Source organism: Neopsephotus bourkii, unplaced genomic scaffold, assembly GCF_033783945.1.
Source record: "Neopsephotus bourkii isolate Nb327-2 ecotype Australia unplaced genomic scaffold, CSIRO-AGI_Nbou_v1 NB_318, whole genome shotgun sequence".
Classification (NCBI taxonomy): domain Eukaryota; kingdom Metazoa; phylum Chordata; class Aves; order Psittaciformes; family Psittacidae; genus Neopsephotus; species Neopsephotus bourkii.
This window is the reverse complement of record NW_026900826.1, coordinates 8,937,866-8,952,418: the sequence shown is the minus strand read 5'-3', so window position 1 is coordinate 8,952,418 and position 14,553 is coordinate 8,937,866. Positions and strand designations below refer to the sequence as shown.

At 39.8% G+C, this 14,553-nt stretch overlaps 1 protein-coding gene across 5 annotated transcripts in view; it reads left to right on the top strand.

Moving 5' to 3' along the window:
• Nucleotides 1-13,461, top strand: part of ACSBG1 (acyl-CoA synthetase bubblegum family member 1) — a 36,143-nt gene extending 22,682 nt beyond the window's left edge. For 4 of the 5 annotated variants that reach the window (XM_061347611.1, XM_061347613.1, XM_061347614.1 and 1 more), the window contains 9 exons: nucleotides 190-270; nucleotides 2,985-3,134; nucleotides 5,295-5,471; nucleotides 5,972-6,153; nucleotides 6,808-7,041; nucleotides 7,593-7,810; nucleotides 10,579-10,718; nucleotides 11,732-11,978; nucleotides 12,638-13,461. In XM_061347611.1, the coding sequence (XP_061203595.1) occupies nucleotides 190-270; nucleotides 2,985-3,134; nucleotides 5,295-5,471; nucleotides 5,972-6,153; nucleotides 6,808-7,041; nucleotides 7,593-7,810; nucleotides 10,579-10,718; nucleotides 11,732-11,978; nucleotides 12,638-12,714 (1,506 nt within the window). In that variant the 3' untranslated portion in view covers nucleotides 12,715-13,461. The remainder of the gene's footprint in view (nucleotides 1-189; nucleotides 271-2,984; nucleotides 3,135-5,294; nucleotides 5,472-5,971; nucleotides 6,154-6,807; nucleotides 7,042-7,592; nucleotides 7,811-10,578; nucleotides 10,719-11,731; nucleotides 11,979-12,637) is intronic. The other variant, XM_061347612.1, reaches the window with a different exon arrangement.
• Nucleotides 13,462-14,553: the final 1,092 nt, after the last annotated feature.

Below are 14,553 nucleotides of genomic sequence, written 5' to 3'. Positions count from 1 at the left end.
TCTATGATTCTGTGGTTCTTTCTCTCCCTCACTGGTTGTGAATTTAGGGGAGAATATTTGGAGGTGAAGGAAAACAAGAGACTTCTTGTGACTGTCAAGCCATTACAGTTTTGACAGTATTTTAGTGAGAAACCCCCCCACATAAGATATGAGTAATAAATAATAAATTTGTTCTTAACAATCCAACAGATCTGGAATCGCTTGCCACACTTGAAAGCTGTTGTGCTGTATAAGGACTCCATTCCAAAGAGATATCCAAATTTGTATACGGTATGTGAATGCTAGAACAGAGTTATAATTCTTGGGGTATTAGGTATTTGATTAATTCTGCTACATTTAATTTGTGGAGTGTCTGCCATTTAGAATGCATCGATGTGTTCCAGCACATTCAAAAGCTTCATCAGCTTTTTCTGTCTAATTTACCTGTAACTTCACATTTGATAGTTGACATTTAAAATTAGAGGTACCTTGCATAACTGTCTCTTATGCCTTCCTGGCTTTTTACTTGACTGGATTAGCGAAATACCTATAGACTGCAGGTGGGAATGTGTGCCCTCAAATGGTTAAAAATCAAAGTTGTCCACTGGTGCCACTGAAACCTGAACTGTGATTAGTTACACTGGATCCAAGGTGAAACTGCTCGTACACAAAGCATTCCAGGTGACAGGCAACAAGTGAAGAGAAACAAATATGGACTACACAAAGAAGAGCATATTTTCTTAGTATATGTAGAATCTTCACATCACATTGTAAAAAACAAGAAGGAAAAAAAGGACAAAGGCAGGATCAGGAATTTCTGAGTGGTTGAAGTCCAACCTTTAATTTAAGAAACAGGAGCACTTCAAGCAAACCAGATTTTTGTAAGCATGTTATTCCAATATGTTCTGAAAATACTTAAGTAATAAGAATACAAAAGTCAGCATTTTAAGTGGACTACAGATTGTCAGGTTTTAGGATATAAAACTTCAGCTGGGGGAGGGGAGGTACTAAGGAAGACTGGACAGCAAAGAAATATTTACAAATACTTGCAATTTTGATGATCTGAGGGTTTACCAGGTACACAAGAAACAAGTCTTCTGCACTTGTTTTAACCATCTTTTGCTATGTCGAATAGCATATAACTTAATAAGAAATTGTTGCTGTTACAGTGCTGTATGTGCTGGTATAGAGTATGCCCTTGCATCTCAGTACAATAAAAAATATGATGATTTTACTATTTATATTTCTTAGTAAAAACAATAAGCTTGCAGTTAGTTCTGGAACAACATTCAGTTGCTGAAACCTAAATGCCTGAGGTTTGATCTGTTCAGGTGTCATGTTGGACACACTTTCTCAGTGGAGAAAGGGGAGCTGTGAGAGTGTCTGACAGTTCCATAGTTTGTTGTGTAAAGAAAGAATCAGAGATAACTCACTCTCCTGGGAAATGATTGGTTATTAGGTTTGATGTAAATCAAACCATGCAAACCACATGGCATTTGATGAAAGGAATTTGTATTGCACGATGACAACTAACACGTAATGAGCTGTTGCTGCAGTGAGGGCAGAGCCATAGATCTCTGATGAGCACATGTTTCCAGCGGGCAAATGCAATGTCAGTGGTGTGTGTGACTGCACCTTTCATGGTCTGTGGAATGGGAACACAGCCTGTTGCAGGTACTGCTCAGTAAACAAAGCCTAGGCAACAGATTTACAGTGATTAACACATTCTAGAATGAGAAGACAGGTCAGGAAGGCCTATCAGCTTGGAATGACTATTAAATCACATAGAAACAATTACATCATTGAGGCTCAGACTTTCCAGGAGCTAGTGAAACTATGCAGCAGCATTCTGTGGGAAGGGATAGAATGTGACAAATTCTCTACCTGCTACAGAACTGTGTACTGCCTCTCCTTTCAGAGTTGTGGTTTATTGGCAAAAAGCATCAAGCTGATGAAGCATACTTAAGACAGTCTTGCCACCCAAGAAAAGGAAGTCTCAGTGCCACAGAGGCGAACTGTTGTAACCCTAATGGCAGAGGTCTGAAAGAAACAACAGGCACCCCTTCAAGCACAGGCTTTCCTTTTTCACTTCTGCTGTCCTTCACATCATTCTCTTTACTGCTATGTGGTCCTAGATATCTCTCCAAGAAATCATTAAAGAATGGAGGTGCTACATTTGAATAACACAGTTGTGAAGCACAGTATAAATCGTATGGTTCCAATGGGAAACTGACAGGTTGTTGACTATCTTAAAAGATTTTAGTATACCCTAGTTTTCAATTAGCATTGAAATCAATAGAACCCTTAGCAGCATATCAAGTGTGTGTAATAGGAGTGTGTGGGAACAGCCAATATAATAAAGAGGATCAGGTTCACCACCCTTCCAGGCTGATCTGTGTGGCATAAAAATCCAGCATCATAAAAGCTTTAGTTCGTTCTAGACTGAGCTGAATTTGAATGGAAGTTGTGTCCAGCACCATATGCTCTGTTTGCTATAGAGCAGCAGATAATTTGGACAAAATTCTCACATACAATGAGACTTTTGCGAAGAAGCTCTCATCCAATTGTTTATATTAGTATTGATATAAAGGACAAGGAATTACAGATAGAGCATCACAAGTGTACTCTTACTTAAAACCAGTACATCCAGATTCCTTTGAATACTCAGAATTATTCTGACAGTGTGAGATAGTAACAGAATGTTAGTCTCTGTGACTTGTCCATAGTACCCATCTTGGAGGAGAAAAGTAGTATTACCATTCCCTTAGACACTGAAAAGACTCATGGCAGCGCAGTTTTAGATAATCTGTTTGCAATTCACACATCAAGTTCTAAGCTAGTCTTACCATCTTTCTTACATAGGCAAGACCTGGGGAAACTTGCCTTGGAAATGTGCAGAGCAAGGCACCGAAGTTGTCTGCCGTTTTTGAGACTGGTAAGGTACTGAATCTTTCCTACTTGTAAGAAGCCATTTGATATCTTGTATTTTCTGTTACGTGTTCTAGATGGAAGAGTTTCTGGCGTTGGGAGATGATGTGTCTGATACTACTTTGGATGATATCATTAATTCTCAAGAGCCAAATCAGTGCTGTGTGCTAATATACACATCCGGAACAACTGGGAAGCCAAAAGGAGCTATGCTGAGTCATGACAATGTATGTGCTTTAGACTCTTCCTTCAGCTTAAAAGTCATAGAGTATGAGGATATTTATTCTTGTGTTATGAAATGACTGGTACATACTAGAGCCTTGAAATCCTTTTGCTTTTGCAACATGGGTAGTGTACTATGAAACAGTATTTGAAATGCAGTTGTGAAGTTGTGAGTGCTTATACGTTCTGGTGAAATATAAGCAAGGTGAAAGATGAAACTCCATTCAAAACTAGCACTTCACAAAACAGAACAGTTTGTTCTGAATAGAGTTTTTATTCACTGGTTTTCTTGTAAGATCCAAAGCATGTATTCGTAAATACAATTGACAGGTTGCCATAAAGTCTCTCAGGTGATGTCACGGGTCATCTTGAAAAATTGTATACATCAGCCAGTCACTATCAAAACAGCTTTGCTTTTGGAAAGGACTTTCCGTGGAAGGCCACTAGCAAAGATCTGAAGTGTAGTTGTCTGGGGGTTATATACATACATAATCTTTTTAAGGTGGCTGAGCAGGAGTGGAAAATGGTAGGGAGCCTTTCTGAACACAGACAATCTGTCAACAGGCTGGTCTCAGCTGTGGCCTCTCCTCTTAAAGCAGAAACTATTGCAGAGGTGTCCACTATGAGGAGCAATTCACCAAAATGTAGGGAATTAGTAAAGTAGTACTTCAGAGCAGAACATACAGGACTTTATAGACAAAAAGACTGATCTTACACTGCAGATCTTATGCTCTTCCATCTCAAAGGAGTCTGGTGTCATTTCCGTGTTAGCTGCCAAGCTATTCTTGGCTGATGATCACAGACAGGCTATTTTTATGTTGATGAACAGTGGAAAACATGCCTTGCCTGTAGCGGTGCTGCTGCCTTCTTTAGTCAAAAGATGCTTGCCAGTGTCCATGTGCAAAACCAATGCTAAATGCAGTCATATGTGTACCCACATATATCTGCTGTGAGTGTGCTGTGTGCCACAAGCTTGGAGGATAAGCAAATCAATATAGCTGCATCTCGAAGACACCCCAGTTCTGTCTAGTGTGTATATCTCCCATAGACACATACCCATAGTGCCATCTAAACTTGGAGTGTCCTGGCCTGACAACATGTTGCTGCTTAAAAACCTCTCTTGAGAATCTGTATTTCCTTAGACCAAATGTACATTTTGTACCATCTAATTTATTGCAAGGAAAAGGAGCTGGCAGGAACAAATACATGCAGTACCTGTTATCTCTTCCCATCTTGCATAATCTCACTGTGTGTCCTGCCTTACCCATTTTAGATTACAGACTCCTGTGAGAAAGCGGTTTCTTGGTTTGGTTTGGGTTTTTTCAGTTTTCCTTCTTTGCATGTTTGTCTTTTCCCAATCCCCTTATATCATCACATGTATTTATGGGTCTTCTATATTCTGATAATGAAGATCTGCATATCTGGCATCCTTGAACTGCATCTTCTGAGATAAAGTGAGAATTACGGAGGAGGGGAACATTGTTCAGTTTCACTATGAAGTCACACAGCACATCTTCAAAAACATTCACATATGCAATGCCACTGATCAGGGTAGGGGTGTGTGTGTGACTTGTGGACCACTGTGGTGAGCACCCTAGAAGCTTCCAGAGGAGTGGAATATAGCGCCTATCTTCCTCATTAGTGCTTAGCCAGGTACTGATCAATGCAAGGTAATAAGCTTGTTGCTGATACTAAACTGTCCTTTGAGCTCCCTGATCAATCTGTGTTATTTGTTCTTTTTTTAGGTAAATATATACAGCACCAGTGAAAAGTGTCAGGTTGATACATGTGTATATATATGCATCTATACATAGTAGGAGAGTTGCAATTTGCCCATCCACCCCATGGCTGCCCTGCTCAGCATGTTGTTAGGGCATAGGGAGCTGTAGCATTAATAGCCCAGTCAGGGAACAGAAAGGCTGCATTTATTTATGTTATATGCAAGACTTTGTCGCTGCTAATTCATCTTGCTTTTGACTGAGCATCCCCCAGGGAATTGACAGTCTGTTGTGCTGTCAAAGATTGCAGTGTCTTCACCAATTTCTGTGAGCACAGATTTTTCATAGTTACATTAGCATAGCATGAGGCTCCTTAGTTTGTGTTAAAGGGAAAAAAAAACACCCAAACCCACAATATTTAATGTGTTTTATAATTGATTTAAACAGATAACTTGGACATCAGCACACTGCAGCAGAGCAGGAGAAATGCAACCTGCAGAGGTCCAACAGGAGTCTATTGTCAGTTATCTCCCACTCAGCCACATAGCTGCGCAGATATATGACCTGTGGACTGGAATCAAATGGGGAGAGCAAGTTTACTTTGCTGAGCCAGATGCTCTGAAGGTATCTTTCTTGCATTGTACCTAATTCAGCTGCTTCTTCTTAGAAAATATGCCAAGGAGAGAATATGTTCTCAGAAGAGGATGAAGATTGAGAACCCATTATTGTAACAATTATGAAAAAATAAAATCCATTAGACCTGTGATCCAGTGCTGTAGACACCAGTTAAAATAGATAATCCAGATCCATCAGATTCTTTTAAGGCAGAAAATTTTGCATCTAAAGCAAACGAAGTATAAGCAATTTCTGGAGGAAAGGGAGGCAGAAGGATCTAAACCACCTGTGTGTTTTCCTTCTTGTATATATACCTCCCTGACATGTCAGCTGGCAAATGTTAGAGCATATGTCTGACTGAAGTAGGCTCATCAGTCCTTCTTTGTATCCTACATGTTTAGTGATGTTCTGTGTGTTAGTGTTGCAAGATATAGACTGTATCACCAAACCTCTTTATCACTGCTGTGGACCTTTTGCAATGCTTTGAAATGATTTAATGATTTTAATAGGGCAGCTTGGTCAACACACTAAAAGAAGTGCAGCCAACATCTCACATGGGAGTTCCCAGAGTATGGGAGAAAATCATGGAGAAATTAAAGGATGCTTCTGCTCAGTCAGGATTTATGAAGAAGAAAATGCTGTCATGGGCTATGTCACTTAGCTTAGAGAGAAACGTAAGCTGCTCAAGCAGGTATGTATTATAGTGACTGAGATTTCCCATCAACTTGAAAGTAGCTATCTGCTTGTAATAAACCATGAAGCATTGGTGAAACTCTTTAAGTGTAAATGTGTAACATTTGGCCTTGCAAAACAGCAAATACAATGCAAGTTATCAGTCCCAATGGGCTGATCTTAAACACAGGTGACTGCTTAAAGCGTACTCCTACTAACACGTCCCCCCAACTTGCATGACACAATGAAGTGTGAAATCGCTTACAGAAAATGTATCCCAAAAGCTTGTGCAATGGTGCTGCTTTGCTTGTCTGATCATTCAGCTTCTCGGATAGGTCCTGCACAACTCATGTTGTAGTGGCAGAGGTTCTCAGAGACACATTTAACCGATAAAGAATCTGAAGTACAAGAGTTTGTTTTATACAATGTGGCTTTATACGTTCTTGATGTATTTGCAGTATTCAGACATCTCAAGAGCTGGAGTTCACTAGCAAGGAAAGACAGTAAATGAGAAAAAGACCAAGATGTAACCTGATTTACTGATGTAACTTCTGCCAACACCCAAAACCAAACAGCAAATAAATCTCTAAACAAAATTTGTGTCCAGTTTCATTTTGGCAGTCTCCAAGGTTGCTCTGACTTATTGTCTCTTTCTCTTGTGTTTTTACCTCAGCAGTGATTTGAAGCAGTTCTGGATGAGGTTAGCAGACTACTTTGTGCTTTCAAAAGTACGCAATGCACTGGGGTTTTCTTCCTGTCAGAAACACTTTTCTGGTGCTGCTCCTCTCAATACAGAAACACTCTATTTCTTCTTGGGTTTGAACATCACCCTGTATGAGGCCTATGGGATGAGTGAGACCACAGGGCCACATTGCCTATCTGGGCCAACCAATCACAGGCAGCACAGGTAACTTTACTTCTATTTTTTCTTTTTTAATTTTAAACTCTGGTATATCATTATATCTTTCAGAAGAGTTTTTACTAAGTCCAGCACAGATCTCATTGCTGATTTTATTTTCTCTTAATGCATTGCTATTCTATTGTGGGAGGCAAAATAACTTCCAGGTCAGAAGCTGAGCAGATTGCCTCCATAGCATGCCACGCCAAGAGCACTGAAAGGGATCTACAGCATTATACACACAACACAGTTAATAAATCTGACGTATAACTTAGCCCTGGCCCAGGGTAGGTTAACTTTCAAATGCAAGACCTCAAATACAGAAGTGTTTTTATCCCTGAAGATGCAGAGGGATGAAAAAAGCAAACCAGGGAGCACAGAGCAAGATAGCCAGAAAGTGCTTAGATACCTTAACTCATGTACTCCAGTGAATTAATACTCCGTAGTTTTCTAACAGTTACAGCAGGGTGTTACTTGCAGTTACCTTGATGGGTTTGGAGATGTGGTGTGTTAGAAGTCTTATCAGTATTATTTCTCATATCTATGATTTTCTCTGATAGCTGTGGGAAACCAGCACCTGGCTGCAGAGTGAAATTGGTGGACAAAGATGCTGAAGGCAATGGAGAAATCTGTTTCTGGGGAAGGACTGTTTTCATGGGTTATTTAAATATGGAAGACAAAACAAAAGAAGCCTTTGATGAGGATGGGTGGCTGCATTCTGGAGATTTAGGAAAACTGGACAAGGATGGCTTTCTCTATGTCACTGGAAGAATTAAAGGTAAATAAGTAAAAACCTTGCTCCATGTTAATGGTAACTATTCAGTCAGATTTGGCCTGTCTAATTGTCTTTCCTCCAATGCCAGTGATACTGACCTGATAGGAAAGCAAAGTAAACTCTCTTATAACAAAACCACAGTGTGCCCTGTTCAGGAAAGGTTTTCCTTTAGTCTGTAAGATGTGGAGATGATTCAGCTCCTACAATGAGTCTTTTTCTCTTCCAGACCTTTATTCAGTATTAGTTACAATTAGTAATCTAAAATACTAATGCAGGTTTAATGTGTCATCTTTGATTCTAATAATCCATTAAGATGTCCATTCTCCCTTTGAATCTTGCTAAATTGCCTTAATTGCACATTAGAATGTTTAGACACTAATGAGAGAGAGCCCTCTGTTACACAGAAGTTGTTGCTGTAGGTCAGAGTTAGGTTCCTCTGATGCCTTAGGCAATGTGTTTGGAGAGACTAGCATTGGGAAAGTTAAAGCAGGAAACGTAGGTATTATTACAGTACATAGCTTTAAGCCTCACAAGAGTTAGCCTGATCACTTGCTTACTTGGAAGCTTGTTTTCACAATTTAGATTCAGAAGGTGGGATTGGTCACAGTCAGGATGTAACTGAAGATTTAAAAACTGAGTAATTATCATCTTGGAATATATGGTGAATCACTGGGGAGGTAACATGGATGAGTGAATTTGTCAATAGGATGGCAGTGTCCTCTTAAGAATCAGAACTTAAGTAGGTCCTATTAATAGCCTGCACCAAATGCAGCTATCTTGATTTTAGCTTGCTTTCTTGTCTGATTCATTTTCCTTTAGCGTAGCAGTTACCAATTCCAAGTCTCATAGAATCACAGAATCATAGAATAGTTAGGGTTGGAAAGGACCTTAAGATCAAGTTACAACCCCCCTGCCATGGGCAGGGACACCTCACACTAAACCATATCACCCAAGGCCTTCTCCAACCTGGACTTGAACACTGCCAGTGATGGAGCATTCACAACCTCCTTGGGCAACCCATTCCAGTGCCTCACCACACTCACAGGGAAGAATTTCCTCCTTATATCCAATCTAAACTTCCCCTGTTTAAGTTTTAACCCATTACCCCTTGTCCTATCACTACAGTCCCTAATGAAGAGTCCATCCCCAGCATCCCCACAGGCCCCCTTCAGATACTGGAAGGCTGCTACGAGGTCTCCATGCAGCCTTCTCTTCTCCAGGCTAAACAGCCCCAACTTTCTCAGCCGATCTTCATATGGGAGGTGCTCCAGTCCCCTGATCATCCTCATGGCCCTCCTCTGGACTTGTTCCAACAGATCCATGTCCTTTTTATGTTGAGAACACCAGAACTGCACACAATACTCCAAGTGATAACTTCATAGCATTTGTGTTGCACTTACGTCTTCCTTGGTTGCCGAGTTACTAACAATTAGTCTGAAGCACAATGATGTAGCTAGAGAAGGCCATATGGGGGGAGTATTTGTAGAGGGGTGGAAAAAGTTGCTGCCACTGTTACAGTTGTCTGGATCCCCTGCGATAAAACTGACATGTCAGACAGTGAAAACCCAACTGCCAGTGATCGGGTGAAGATCTAAAGTAAGGATAGGATTTAGGCAAAAGGAGGGTGGAATGAAAGGAAAAAACAGGCCTACACAAGTTTGAATACACAACTGGTTTTGGCAGGTATCTGTGGCTTGACAGTCTCGTTCTATAAACACTGTTTGTGCTTCCTCAAGTGTGTGCAGTGTGTTGGATAGGGAGAAAAATAACTTTTATAATTAGGAGATCAATACCTATTTCATACCAGAAGGTTGAGTATAGACAGGAAGTTATTTCTTGTCATAGTTCTCATGGAGCAGTAGAGATGGTAGGGCCCAAATTTGTGAATGGTGAAAGGGTGCTACATTCTCTTGACTGCATCTAAATTCTTTCAGTTATCACTGATAGGGAAACAGGTACCATAATTACACACAGGACTGCTGTACCAGTTGTCTGCTTTATTTGTTGGAGCATACTCTGAAATGCTACAAACTGTTATATGAGGACAATGAGAAGTCACCAGTGTAATTAAAGCCAAGAGCTGGAATTTACCTAGATAATACTAAAATGTATGGCAATTCCAAGGAATGTATGTACTGTACTTCAGACAGAATGCATTCAAATAAAAATGCACATTCCTTTCTTAGTAGAATAAGGTATGACTACCGTTGTATACAAACCTTATAAACATTAAGATTCCAGTGTGTCATTCTGTTCCTTCGGGGCAGGGATCACTGCTTGCACTGCAGACTTCCTCCTCTGATTTCTCACACTCCTCTCTCCTTTCTCTGTTGCTTTTATGGAGCCTTCCTGTAGTCATAACTTACTTTTGTCTGACCTCTCTTGGTGGCTTTAAGAATTAGTTTTAATCATTAACGATGGACTTGCTTTATGGTGAGGTGGCAACAGTAAAATAGAGTGTGAATCCTACACTAATTGGGAAGAGGTGATTGTTCACACCAAAATTGCAGGTTATGTAACAGCTCCTGGAGAATAACTAACCTGGTACTAGACGTAAAAGTGATCTGGAGCAAGTATCTTATACTTAAGTGAGAACTTGAGTACATATAGGAAAAATATTAGCATTTTCTTTTTCAGATAATGACCTTATGATAATGAACTTTAACACCATGAAATCGTAGTGTTAAAAAAATCTCTTTGTGTCAGAGGGACATGAACCTGATCGTCAGAATTTATTTGAATTCAACTAACAGCCTTTCTTTTTTGTCTAGATTTGATAATTACAGCTGGAGGTGAAAATGTGCCCCCAATTCCAATTGAAGATGCTGTTAAGAAAGAACTCCCAATTGTTAGCAATGCTATGGTGATTGGAGATAAAAAGAAGTTTTTGTCAATGTTGCTGACTCTAAAGGTAAACCAGTTTTAATATTGCTTTCAGGGAGTACCTAACGAAATAATTTTGATCTGTTTGTGAAAAGACACAAAATTGGGTATGAGGACGTTTGTGGGGGGAAAAGTGCATAATAACTACAGACCAAATCCTGGTGGATCTAAATTTCATATGGTTATATGATCTGTCAAACATCTATGTGTTATTGCCGTTTCCTCCTATGTGTATAGTAAGACCATAGTTTTTAACTACATTGAAAATTTCAATTAAGAAACATTGGAAGAGTGAGAAATCTGCAAAGAGCACAACAATACCTTTGATTTTTACAGACAAGCAAAGCCAACAACTGTTTCTGTTAGGGGCAAACCCAGTTCCTAACAGAAACTCTCCAACAGAAACAAACTTTCCACCCAAAACACTTCCCTATGATTTGTTCTTTTCAAATAACACAGGAATGAATGTAGGATAAAATATTTCATAGCTTTCCTGTAGTACATACTTCCCCTGCGAAATCACTTGCACTTTTTGTTCTGTGTGCATACATAGTGAATGACCCTTTAGTTTTTCTCTGGTTGTTTACCTCTATGACTGATTCTCCCTATTTACAGGTACAATAGAAATACTAATTTAAGAAGTCTTAATTTCAAAGAATGCTTCTATCTCAATCTGCTTACATTACACCACAGTAATTCAAGTTAACAATGAGTTAAACGTTCCCCTGTAACACTGGAGTAATTTAGAAAATGTGGTAGAAATTCAAGATCTAGAGATGGACTTTATTGCCTTATTCATTGACACCTTTGAAGTCTGTTCATTTCATCTGCGTATAAGCAAAAAATAATTGTATCATCTGGTAGTGGGGAAAAAAAGCATTGTCATCTGCAGGTATTTCTGGGTTTTAATGCTTTTCCAGGATGTTTGGCTGTTGATGATGAGCTGCTTGATTCTTATTAGTCAGGAAGGACCTGATCAGAGAAACTTTTAATGCCTTGTAAGAGTGAGCATGTGATGATTCACTTCATTTGATATTTTAGACTGTGCTGGACCCAGATACATCTGAGCCCACTGACATTCTCACTGAGCAAGCTAGAGACTTCTGCCAGAAGACTGGTAGTAAAGCCACTAAAGTGTCAGAGATTGTAACCACAAGAGACCAGGCAATCTACCAAGCCATTCAGGAGGGAATCAACAAAGTCAACATGAATGCCACTAACAGGGTTCATTGTATCCAAAAATGGATAGTCCTGCCAAGAGATTTTTCCATTTCTGGGGGAGAACTAGGTAAGATTTACTGATTTCTGTTGAGGTCTACACATAGTAAAGAGGCTGCTGATCTGAGAGTATTCAAATGCAGTTTTGTGTTCCCAACTCTGGGCTCGGCCACTAGAGGGAAAGGAAGAAGCCATTAGCAGTAAGTGTTAAAGAATACAAAACTGTAAGTTTTGCTGTGCACATGTGTATCCTTCTGCGCTTACTTACACGTACAGCTCAATAATTATATTTCAGATTGCTGTGGACAGTTAAGTAATCAATTCTGGTTAATCCCTTGTGCACTATAGTATTAGTAACTTTCCCTGATAATACTGAAAATGTATTGGTTTAAAGTGAAAGGCAGTGAAAGCCTGACAGCAGAGCTGCAAGCACATTACCAGGCTCTTTGAATAAACTGGGAATTGTTTAAAAGCATTCAAAAAACAATTAATGATTTTTAATGAAAAAAGTAGCAGGAGTCAGTCATCATCTACCTGCAGCTCCTTTTGAAGTCCTCATGCCCTACATACCATGCTTGCTTCTCACTTTCAGCAGCTATCTGCACTTACAGAGTGGCAGATGTTCTTCCAAACAGGCTTTTCAGTAGAAAATCATAGGATCCAAAGCTCAGACTGAATAGGAATTTTTTGTTCCTATTTCTGCTGTTGTGACTCCCTCCCTCTCCTAAGGTCCAACGATGAAGCTGAAACGGCTTGCCGTGCTAGAGAAATACAGAACTGAAGTGGACTCCTTCTATGAAGAATGAGCAGTCTTTTCATCCAAGCATTAAGAAAGATCTGTGAGCTAAAGAATTTCCTAATCAAAAGCATTAACAAAGGTTTACACTTGGTTTGGTTTTGTAGTCTAGAAAGCTGCTGTGTCAGTTCAGTTGTTCCTGATACTCAGCTGATCATTTGCCCTCTTTACAGAAGCATCTATGCAGTGCCTCCATTTCCTAATACTGTTCTTTTACCTAAATGACTAAGATTAAGAATGTCCTCTTGGGTTGCATAAAGTGGCTATAATCCAGAGATGTGGTGGCTGCACCATCCCTGGAGACATTCAAGGCCAGGCTGGATGTGGTTCTGGGTAATCTGATCTAGTTGGAGATTCTCATTGCAGGGGGATTAGACTAGATGAACTTTGAATGTTCCCTTCTAACCCAAACTGTTCTATGTTTCTGCAATTCCTCTATACTGAAACACGAAAGTTGCCCATTGCTTACATTTGGGTAGAGCAGTAGTTGGCACTCCTGCAGAATGCTGGAGTTCCACCACTCCAACAGTAAGGTAGTTATTTAAAAGAAATTAAAATCAAAAGGGCTGGGGTTTTTTGCCTCCCAAAGAAGTTTTTGTTTGCTCAGTAACACATTTCAGAACCTGCAGACAATCCTCTTCCACTTTAACAGCAGTTACAGTTCAGACTTCTGTGAGAACACCAGCTAGTAATTTCTTAAATCCACGTTGAAATGAGCATTACTATCTCACCCAGAAACAAATAATCAAAGCAAAACCAAAGCTGGGGCAATAGCTCCGTGAGATTGTAAGGCAAAGCAGCAAATATGGGAGGTCTCACATTAAAGTGCTATTGAGAACAGAAACTTTGGTCAAATTGTTTATAACACTTTTTTTTTTAAAGCAGAAGGGTTTTGGAGCAATGTTTGTCAGTGTGCGTCTGCATGCTTCAATACACACATTGTACTAACGCTGCCAAGTGGGAGCTGCATTTCTTCTTCCCTGTATAAAATCTAAATCATACTAGGTGAGGGACACATGTGCCAGAAGGTTGTCTAAAGGGTTTGCTGTTAGTAAGTGATCTTTGGCAGAGCTGTAATAGGTAACACAAGCAGCCAGGCCACAGCCACTGTTCTTGATCAGAGAAATCAGGCAGAATTGGATCTTGTTTCCAGGAAAGTTCCATTACCAGTCTTGCACATCAACACGTAACACAAGACAGCAGCCTGGGATTAGAAAAACAAAACAAGCAGTAGGACTTTGAAAAGTTTATTTTTCCCCATTTCTGCGCAATGGTAATTCCCAAGTTCTTTAACAATACTAATCTGAAGGAAACAAGGAAGCAGCAGCTTGTAAACCACAGAAAGAAATGTTGCCCTATTCACCAGAAGCAGAGTGCACAAGGACTAAAGCTCATTGTCCCGCCTCCGAGGTGGTGTTAGAATGTACAAAAAGAGCTGGGATGCTTACTTTTATACAGCAACACTAGAAGCTGTTACTTAAACTTGATTTGACTTCTGAAACAACCAGTCTAAACAGTCTTAAAAGAAAATAATTGAGTGATATCTATTAATAGAATTAAGCTTTAAGAAGTCTGGTACTGGCAGTAGGGATAATCCTGTGCTGTAGTCATGAGTTTTGAAACACACATTTTCCTGTAGGGTGTACCAATGGAAGCATACCTTGAGACATACAGATCCAAATGACTCATACGGTGATCTGTACATGCAGAAGAAGGGAGGGAAAGAGAGTTGCTTTTGTGTGCGTTAAGCTCAGTAAGCCTGAAGGAAATAGTCCAAGATCCTCATGAATAGGATGAAATATATTTCTGGAACGCAGGCACCAGAGCCAAACCTTCACTCTGTCTTAAC